The following is an 11,190-nucleotide window of genomic DNA, read 5'->3' on the forward strand; positions in this document are numbered from 1 at the left end:
TAAAACAGATATCCACCAGAAACAAAATGACATGCATGCTATAAAATAAACGTCAACCTTGTACAGTATTCAACGACGAAAAATCCCCGTTCTTCATGAATAACAAAACCGACGGCATGTCATTGATTTGTCATTTATGTACATCACAATTAAAAAAGCAAATATAATACACAACAAACGACAACATTTAATTGAAATCCCGGGTTATAATTTTGCTACAGCCATACATCCTACATAGTTTGAGAAAATCTTGCATATTCGTGGATATTTAATTTCGTGGTTTTGACAAATTCTGCATACATTCCTGTAGGAAAATTGCAATTCGTTGAACTTTTGAATTCATGTTTCGATTATACCCACGAAATCCACGAAAATTAGTATCCAACGAATATAAATGAATTCACAGTATATAGCAGAATTTAAACCGATCTACTCTATACCCATTCATTGCAGGACCTACGTATCCTTACAATCTAATTGAACCTGCACAAGTAGGATATATAGGGACCATTAGTTCTGGTATGATAAAGATTCAGAGGACCGTCCCATGTTGTTGGTTGATCTATTTTGCGGGATAATTATAAATGACAAATATGTATCACACTTTCCCCCCCCCCCTTAAACTCAAACAAACAAAAAGATAGTGAGTAAATAAAAGTTTACCGAAATTATTGCATGCAAATATGCAAGTGATGTAGAAGTTAGTAGGCACTTTTCAAACTCTAAAAGAAAACTGTAACCCTTTAAACAAATACCTTATTGGCCTCTCCAATGTCCCACTTTTTTCTTTACCCCCGTGCAATTTATCTGGAGAGTAATGCTTTGAATGGATGATACTACAAATTAAAATAACCATTCAATTTTCAACATAATAAGTTTTATAAAGGCCAATCTATTACTTGTAGATAATTGTTTTCAAGTGTAACATAAAAATTCATGAATTGATAAGACCAAGTTTGTCGGATCTATAAACATAAAACAGAAGACCTCAAACATGCAAACAGATGTTCTAAATGTGATTTTAGTTTTTTGTTCTTATTATTTTCAAATGGTGTTATATGTCAATAAGCGTATTGTATATTTTAGATGCTAGAAAACCTTGGAAACACATGTTACATGAACGCTATACTCCAGGTAATTCTAATGATTTACCCTAGGTAACAAGCAGTGCTGGCAGAAACAAACACTACAATAATTATGTATAAATGACGTGAATGATGTAAAGCAATACGAAAATAACTGCCACGCATCTTAATCCAACTAGAACTGTGGTGAGATGATCGAAGGGGTATTTTTTCTTCGTGGCGATAGCCATGTTCTTTTATGAGACAATGTATGTATTTTTTTTATTGGCACTTATTGTGTCCCTTTCATTACAGACCATTTATTAGAAAATTCTTTAAACACTTACCGTTCTGTATAAATCATATATAATGAGAAAAAAAATTCCTTTTCAAGATTTGGATAATACCGTTGGACAAGGGAAATCTCTGTAAAACAAATTACGACAAAAAAACACTCTTTGAGTTCTCTATTTTCGATTTTCGTATTCAGCGGCAAAGTTCCTTGGTCCCTTCTGACAGCGACTTTTGTCTGAGAGTTTATCAATTTTGCACTTGAAGTGCTGAGGATATTTTTCGGTACACACGTTCATTTTTATCTCACCGGGCCCGAAGGGCCAAGTGAGCTTTTCTCATCACTTGGCGTCCGTCGTCCGGCGTTAACCTTTACAAAAATCTTCTCCTCTGAAACTACTGGGCCAAATTTAACCAAACTTGGCCACAATCATCATTGATGTATCTAGTTCAAAATTTTTGTTTTTTGACCCGGCCAACCAACCGAGATGGCCGCCATGGCTACACATAGAACATAGGGGTAAAATGCAGTTTTTGGCTTATTACTCAAAAACCAAAGCATTTAGAGCAAATCTGACATGGGATAACATTGTTTATCAGGTCAAGATCTATCTGCCCTGAAATTTGAAGATGAATCAGACAACCCCTTGTTGGGTTGCCGCCCCTAAATTGGTAATTTTAAGGAAATTTTACTGTTTTTGGTTATTGTCTTGAATATTATTATAGATGGAGATAAACTGTAAACAGCAATAATGCTCAGCAAAGTAAGATTCACAAATAAGTCAACATGACTAAAATGGTCAGTTGACCCCTTTAGAAGTTATTGCCCTTTATAGTCAATTTTTAACCATTTTTCGTAAATCTCCATGATCTTTTACAAAAATCTTCTCCTCTGAAACTACTGAGCCAAATTATTCCAAACTTAGCCACAATCATCATTGATGTATTTAGTTTAAAATTTGTGTTTTTTTTTACCCGGCCAACCAAACAAGATGGCCGCCACGGCTAAAAATAGAACATGAAGGTTAAATGCAGTTTTTGGTTATTACTCAAAAACAAAAGCATTTAGAGCAAATCTGACAAGGGATAAAATTGTTTATCTGGTCAAGATCTATCTGCCCTGAAATTTGAAGATGAATGGGACAACCTGTTGTTGGGTTGCTGCCCCTGAATTGGTAATTTTATGGAAATTTTGCTGTTTTGGGATATTATCTTGAATATTATTATGGATAGAGATAAACTGTAAACAGCAAGAATGTTCAGCAAAGTACGATTTACAAATAAGTCAACAGGACGAAAATGGTCAGTTGACCCCTTTAGGAGTTATTGCCAATTGTAGTCAATTTTTATCCATTTTTCGTAAATCTTAGTTAACTTTTACAAAAATCTTCTCCTCTGAATCTACTGGGCTAAATTTACCAAACATAGCCAGAATCATTATTAGGCTATCTAGTTTAAAAAGTGTGTTTTCTGAGCGGGCAAACCAACCAAGATGGCCGCTACGGCTAAAAATAGAACAAAGGGTTAAAATGCAGTTTTTGGCTTATAACTCAATAACCAAAGCATTTAGAGCAAATCTGACAGGGATAAAATTGTTTATGTGGTCAAGATCTATCTGCTCTGCAATTTGAAGATGAATGGGACAACCCGTTGTTGGGTTGCTACCCTTGAATTGGTAAATTTAAGGAAATTTTGCTGTTTTTGGATATTATCTTGAATATTATTATGGATAGAGATAAACTGTAAACAGCAAGAATGTTCAGCAAAGTAAGATTTACAAATAAGTTAACAGGGCCAAAATGGTCAGTTGACCCCTTTAGGAGTTATTGCCAATTATAATCAATTTTTATCCATTTTTCTTAAATCTTAGTTAACTTTAACAAAAATCTTCTCCTCTGAATCTACTACGCTAAATTTTACCAAACATAGCCAGAATCATTATTAGGCTATTTAGTTTAAAAATTGTGTTTTCTGAGCGGGCAAACCAACCAAGATGGCCGCTACGGCTAAAAATAGAACATAGGGGTAAAATGCAGTTTTTGGCTTATAACTAAAAAAACTAAGCATATAGAGCAAATCTGACAAGGAGTAAAATTGTTTATCTGGTCAAGATCTATCTGCCCTGAAATTTAAAGATGAATGGGACAACCCGTTGTTGGGTTGCTGCCCCTGAATTGGTAATTTTAAGGAAATTTTGCTGTTTTTGGATATTATCTTGAATATTATTATGGATAGAGATAAACTGTAAACAACAAGAATGTTCAGCAAAGTAAGATTTACAAATAAGTCAACAGGACCAAAATGGTCAGTTGACTCCTTTAGGAGTTATTGCCAATTATAGTCAATTTTTATCCATTTTTCGTAAATCTTAGTTAACTTTTACAAAAATCTTCTCCTCTGAAACTACTGGGCTAAATTTTACCAAACATAGCCAGAATCATTATAAGCCTATCTAGTTTAAAAAGTGTGTTTTGTGAGCGGGCAAACTAACCAAGATGGCCGCTACGGCTAAAAATAGAACATAGGGGTAAAATGCAGTTTTTGGCTTATAACTCAAAAACCAAAGCATTTAGAGCAAATCTGACAAGGAGTAAAATTGTTTATCTGGTCAAAATCTATCTGCTCTGAAATTTTCAGATGAATCGGACAACTCATTGTTAGGTTGCTGCCCCTAAATTGGTAATTTTAAGGAAATTTTGCTGTTTTGGGTTATTATCTTGAATATTATTATAGATAGAGATAAACTGTAAACAGCAATAATGTACAGCAATTATAGACTAAAAAATAAGTCAAAATGACCAAATTGGTCAATTGACCCCCTAAGAAGTTATTGTCCATTATAATCAATTTTTAACAATTTTCATAAAATTGGTAAATTTTTACTAACATTTTCCCCTGAAACTTCACGATAATAGTAAGCAGCAAGAATGTTCAGTAAAGTAAGATGTACAAACACATCACAATCACCTTAACACAAGTTTGTCATGAACTGTCTTCTTTCTTTGTTTAAGTCACATATACCAAGGTGAGCGACACAGGCTCTTTAGAGCCTCTAGTTTATTAAATGAATTAAAACATTACTAAATATAAAATGTTTAAAAGTTATAAACACTTTTGATTCTACATCTTGTCGTTATTTGTGTTGCACAACGACAATGATCTTCTCAGATGGTTAAAGTGGTCTGTTCATTCGATCAAATCTGTACTACATTTTTTATAAAACAATTTTGTACTTATGTGGCTCTGTACTTATACCTCCCGTCACTGTGTTATTGTGCTATGGTCAAATTGTGTATTCCTGTCTTAAATATTGCTAATATGTTTGTCTATATATTTACAAGAAGATGTAGTATGAGTGCCAATGAGACAACTCTCCATACCAGTCAATTTTCGTAAAAGAGAAACCATTATAGGTCAACGAACGGTCTATATATCTTTTTGTGCTTCTTTGTTTCCTATTTGTATGTTTTGATTGGGACTAATATTATAAATTAATGTTGACTGCTCTATCCCTTATTTTCACATGTTTATACCTACTATGTATGTTTGTTTTAATTTGGTAACACGTCGTTTGCAATTAATTTTGATTAGGGACTTTGCTTTTTAAAATTTCCGCGGAGTTAAGTGATTTTGTGATTTTACTTTTGATTGATATTTTGGTCTGTTAACATAAGGTTTGTCTATTAGTTGAAACTGACCCAAAACTACCGTTAAGTCACTTCCATTTTTGTTTGTTATGTTTCAATTCGATGTGTTATACAGTTTAATATTAATTAGATATCTAGAGCATGACAAATACAGTAACAAGAAGAAAAAATGAACACGATAACACGAAAACGCTTGAGAGATTTTGTTCTAAAGATTTTTTAACACTTTTGTAGACTTTAGCTTGGTGCCCTTACCTGGAAAATGAGCTTGAAAAGTTAGAATTGAACGTAAGTTTTTTTTATTGTTCAACAGTCAACAATATACATGAACATTTGCAGTTTTGTAAGGGCTGATACGTTTAGTCCTTATTTTATGTAATTTGAAATTCAATGCTCATGATCTTAATTAAAAAAAAAAAAAATGTTCAAAACTGGTGTCATATGAAGAGGAATGCTGTTGAGCGAAAATTTAATAGCTATGGCGAGTCCAGAACTTTTGGCAAGTGGTAACCACTAACTGCTGATAGGGAACCCGCTTCAGTCATGCTCTAGTGATTCTCCATATAATCAACCATTTCCCCAACAAAATGGAGGGCTCTGTACCCGGTAAAATCCTATTAATACGCCTCTGAATAGTACAGAATAATTGCTTAAATATAGATTGATGTAGTGGCTGGTTTTATTTGGCATCTGTACATCATGCTCTCTTAGCTTTAAAGTTGATTGGGATGACCGTTTCCGGTGAGGATTAAAATTCTAAAAGCGCTTTTAAATTGATTAAATAATGGAGCTTTTCTTTATAGACGAATTGAGAGATTTTGTCAAACTTTGTATCATAAAAAATGGCCAAAAGAGGTACACCGAATGTTTTTCTTTGGAATTTAAATACGCTGCTAAAGGATATGATATTTTCGAACATGTTGTTCCTCAATTGCATCATAACCCAATACGTATAAGCAATACGACGGCTTCCACATGTAGAACAAGACCAACTTTTCCAGCAGAAGGAATAAGATCATTACGTTAATTAATGGACTGTTGTTTACCTTTCCTTTGCAATGGATTTGTCGATTTCTCTTTGACCTATGCGTCATTATTCTTTTGGGTATTTTTGTTCTGCAATTAAAAATGAAACACATTTATTTTGTAAATATTGCTATTTTCTGTTGCTTATGTCGTTTACTTATTTTGTATATTTTCATTTAAATACCTTTTAATTTAGGAAAAATGTGAAATGACAAACAGTATTTTGCGGCTTTTGAAGTACACGCATTCTGAAGAACCAAAACAGTTCGATCCTAATGAAGTGCTTCATATTGCTAGGGAAAAGTAATTATAATTTGATTTGAAATCGTACAAATTATTGGTTCAAATGGAGTAAGTCTTTGAATATATGAGCTAGAAAAGAAATAATTCTGACGCAAAGTATTAATTTACCGAATGCACAGTTCGACTAAAAACACTTATGACATGGTTTATTTGCTGTACATTTGAGTAAACATATAACATCATGTAACATTGACAAGGGCCTTCCAAAAAAGTAAAATGACATTCACAAGGTCAAGCTGTTGCAAATGGCTTTAATATTTGAGCAATGCAAATGTAGTTAATTTGAAAATTTCGTCATGGTTTACAAATCCTCCAAAACTTGTTGATTTCTTCTATCCGCTTATTAAGCCTCTAGATACACTTATATGTATTATCACCTTGTACAAATCTAAACATAACTCATACATACACTTTATAATGAGCTTCTTTTGTAATTTTAATTTTGCGTTATAGTTTTTCCGAAAATAAGAAAGAATAATTACTGAAAGGCAGACGTAAACAAATCATAATGCGAAAAAAACCAGACAATGCGTTAACCAAAAGAAACGTCAAAAAGACCACTCATAGTCTACAAACAAGACAAACAGCACCAACCCAAATAAACACAGGAGTACACTAAGGTATAAAGATAACAAAAAGAGGAAATAGAATTGCTTTTTAACATGTTACTGTGCATAAATTTGTGAAGTTTGATAGAAATGTTGTATAATTGTTTTTTTTCAATTATAATGCAATATTTTATATCAATTTAGAAACAACAGATTTGAAGGGAATAACCAACAGGACTGTTTTGAGATGTACAATACAATTATTGAGACTATGACGAATGAAATTAGGGCGTTACAAGAGGTAAATTGTCATCAGGAATTGTCCTAACTGTAAAATACGAATTTATATGTTCTAACTTTGAGATAAATAAACTATGCGGTATGGGCTTTGCTCATTGTTGAAGGACGTACGGTGACCTATAGTTGTTAATGTCTGTGTCATTTTGGTATCTTTTGGACAGTTGTCTCTTTGGCAATCATACCACATCTTTATTTATATCATCTTAGATATTTGAAATTTTACCCCAGATGCGTGTTTTGTATAAAAAAGACTCCCAACTATGTATTGGCTTCCGAAGCTACACAAAACTCCTTACAAATATAGATTTATTTCGTCTTCAAGCCATTGTTCAACTACTAAATTGTCTATTCTTCTTACCAGCACACTTGGCACTATTAAAAACCTGATAATGAATTGTTCTAATAAGGCCTTCGAAAATAGTGGAATAAATTACTTTTGGAGTGTCAAGAACTCGTTGGAAGTACTTATATTGGTGATTTTGAATCTGTTCAAAGTTTTGATTTTTCTACCCTGTATATCACATTGCCTCACTTTCTCATTAGGAAAAAAGTCACACACCTAATTAAATGGGCATTCAAAAAATCAGAATGTGAATATATTTCATTTTTCAGTAGCAAAAAACAAAACAACTATGTTAATTGGACGTGCTTTGATACTATATATGCCCTTGAATTTTTACTAGGTAACATTTTTGTTCGCTTTGAGGTTTCCGTATATCGTCAGATTATCAGAATTCCAATGGGGACTAACTGTGCACCACTTATTGCGGACCTGTTTTTGTATTGTTATGAGTTACAATTTATGACAAAAAATAAGCAAAGACCCATCGAAACAACATCTGATAAAGAAATTTAATAATACTTTTAGATATTTGGATGATATTTTGGCTCTCAATAATGACGACTTCAGTATGTATATTAATGAAATTTATTCTTTTGAACTTACTTTAAATAAAGCTAATACTAAAAATGACCTCTGCCCTTTCCTTGATCTTGATATCTATATCACTAACGGAAAGCTGAATACTAAAATTTATGGTAAAAGGGATGATTTTTCATTTCCTATCGTTACTTATCCGTTTTTAGATGGTGACGTTCCCTTGTCACCATCTTACGGTGTTTATATATCTCAACTTGTACGATTCGCTCATGTATGTAACAATGTTATAGATTTTAACGAGAGAAATTTATGTATTACTGAAAAATTATAACACCAGGGTTTTCGATATCACAAACTAGTCAAAACATTTACTAAATTTTATCATAGGTATAAAGGCATCATTCGTAAACATAGCTCAACATGCAGGCTTCTTATACGTTCAGGTATTTCACATCCAATTTTTTTGGAAATATACTTTATAAAGCACAAAGGTGTCAGTATGCACCTCAGAAACGTACAAAACCTTTGAATAGACTTATTAAGAAGGGATATCATGACGATACTGTTGTCAAGTCATTAAAGATTGCATATTTTGGCGTTAATATTGAGTCACTGATAAGGTCTTTGCATCGGAACTAAACACATTTATTCTAAAAACAGTTGTTGGCATGACACGGGTTATGTTCTTCTCATATATGTTATGATAGTATGATACTAAACCCCTAACGGGAAGGATTGTGCCTGAGGTAATCTACATTGTATTCCTGAGGTGGAAAAGCCTTAGTGTTTAAAATTACTCAAAGTTTTGTTAACAGTTAATTTATAATTATGAACATAATTATCAATGATGACTCAAGTCAACACATAAGTGCGGACTACGTATATTATGATGGCTATTTTATAAACTAATATGGCCTGTATTGGCTGCATTTACTACAGAGAGCTACCATTTGATTTTTGAAGTGGAGGGGGCGGGGGGGGGGGGGGGGGGTGGGGTGTGGCTTTATCGCAGTCTTATCCTTTTTATTTTATTTTTCACTATTTATCTTTATACGGTCCTCCATTTTCCATAAATTGTCGTCCTGGGGCCGTATCGCCGCGATATAGCCTTGTTGTGCTAATGCGGAGTAAAGCAACCAACAACCAATCCAGGGGCTGTGCCAACACAGCTGTCCTAGTACTTTCTTAAGGTGGCCTTAGGACCTGCCTTAGTCCTGAGTCAGGTTAACCAAGGTGTCCTTAACTAAGATATGTCCTAAATTTGGTCCTAAAATTAGGATATATAAATAGGTGTCTTAGGATAGTCCTAAAAATTATGATGCTCTAAAACGAAATAAGAACAACATATATTGCATAAACTCAATAATAAAAAATACTCATAAAATTAAACTATTATACTGTTATTCGAATTAAATTAATTAAACAAAACATTTTTTTAATATTTTTTAAAGATTCAATTGTGTTGCTTTATTTTCAATTTGTAGACAAACTTTATCCAGTTTGAGTTTTCAAATAACAAGCATAATTAAAAGAACTTTGTGTGTGTCTTCTAGAACTTGATTGAGGCATATATATAAATACATTGAGATATTACGGAGTCATTTGGTGAAGTGCTTTACTAACTAAAATAACTCTTTATCTACAAATTTGTATGAAACGGTCACCAATAGTAACTCTCCAAAAAGTATATTTGACGATGACATAGTATTAAGCTCATTTAAAATAATTTTTGCGGCCCTTTGTGAAGCCTAGGCGTTAGTTTATTGCCTATGATTTAAGCTTGATGCCTAATTGCACTTATATTATTAAAATATACAACGAAAAAAAGCGTGTCTTTCTCTGAGTCATTAAATTTAAATAATTAATATTTATTTCTGAAAATTTGTTTCACAAATTAAGACTAAATTAAGTTCACATAAAAATGGTACAAACATTTTACATATGTTGTTAATCACGAAAAAAATTTAAACGAGTTAAACATTGCTTTTATAAACATTTGAGTAAGCCCGTAAGAAATCACAATGGAATCAAAACTAAATCGTTTGAAAGGGAAAAATATTTAGTCTGTTTTTGATCATATTGGATTTGAATAGTTCTGAAAATTATATCCTAATTTCCTTTTCGTCACAACTATCGATTGATTCCGGATTTTATACACACAACTTCCACTCAACAGCCATCTCTTTATCAAATAATATTTTGACTGAAAAGATTTCTATTGATATATATAAATTAATGAACAATTAGTTGGGCCGTGAATCGGTCTCTTCGTAATATAACAGGCTAAGGTTTAGTGGTGTAGAGTTCGTTTGCTAAATGCGCTACCCATAAACTACTTTGAGACTCTCTTTACTAGATGTCCTCAACTAAAAGACTAGTGTTTATTAAGATCATATGCATAAGGCGTAATCATAGAATAAAAATGAAAAACGAAACGTCTTTCGAACGTCAAAAAAATAAACAATTATTAATTTTGTTGGGAAAAGGTCGGTTGCATTTGTAGTTGGATTAACAAAGAAAAATCAATTCTTAATCTGAAAGTTTTCAATAATGTGTAATCATTTGAAAACACAGGAAATACTAATTATTCTCCGCTTATTTAATTACAGCCAGCGACACTGTTTCTTTAATGTATTTATAGTTGTAGTCGATTTTATTTGTACCAAGAATGAAATTGGAACTGTATTGCGTACGTTGTGTTGAACTGAATCTATTCAATTTTCCTTCGTACTTTGTGGTCATGACGTACTTTATCCACAGTGATAATTAGTTTGTCAACTCTGCGGTTTTGATTAAGAACTCCCTTAGTGACAATGGATGTTCCACTCTATGTTATCCAAAAGAGAAAAAAAAACATAACATGAATGTCATAGACATTTTGTAAATTAGAGCCCAGGAACAAAGTTTGACTGGAATTTTATCGATTCTCATTTTATAAAATCACCACTTCATATGAACTAATCCGCTTAACAATTTAAGGGAACACAATTTTTTTTCCAGAAAAAACAGAATAGTGGGATTGGTAAGTATTTTCAATATTTTTTTATGAAAGATTAATATGAATTGTTACATAATTTGATACAGAACGATATAATTTTGAGACAAAAAAAAGTATTAGGCCTCTTTATTCA

At 32.5% G+C, this 11,190-nt stretch overlaps 1 protein-coding gene across 1 annotated transcript in view; it reads left to right on the forward strand.

Moving 5' to 3' along the window:
• Positions 1-7,207, forward strand: part of LOC134722768 (ubiquitin carboxyl-terminal hydrolase 30-like) — a 36,675-nt gene extending 29,468 nt beyond the window's left edge. The window contains exons 4-7 of the mRNA XM_063586395.1: positions 1,087-1,134; positions 5,237-5,290; positions 6,225-6,331; positions 7,084-7,207. Coding sequence (XP_063442465.1) covers positions 1,087-1,134; positions 5,237-5,290; positions 6,225-6,331; positions 7,084-7,207 — 333 coding nt within the window. The remainder of the gene's footprint in view (positions 1-1,086; positions 1,135-5,236; positions 5,291-6,224; positions 6,332-7,083) is intronic.
• Positions 7,208-11,190: the final 3,983 nt, after the last annotated feature.

This window comes from Mytilus trossulus, chromosome 6 (assembly GCF_036588685.1).
Source record: "Mytilus trossulus isolate FHL-02 chromosome 6, PNRI_Mtr1.1.1.hap1, whole genome shotgun sequence".
Taxonomy (NCBI): domain Eukaryota; kingdom Metazoa; phylum Mollusca; class Bivalvia; order Mytilida; family Mytilidae; genus Mytilus; species Mytilus trossulus.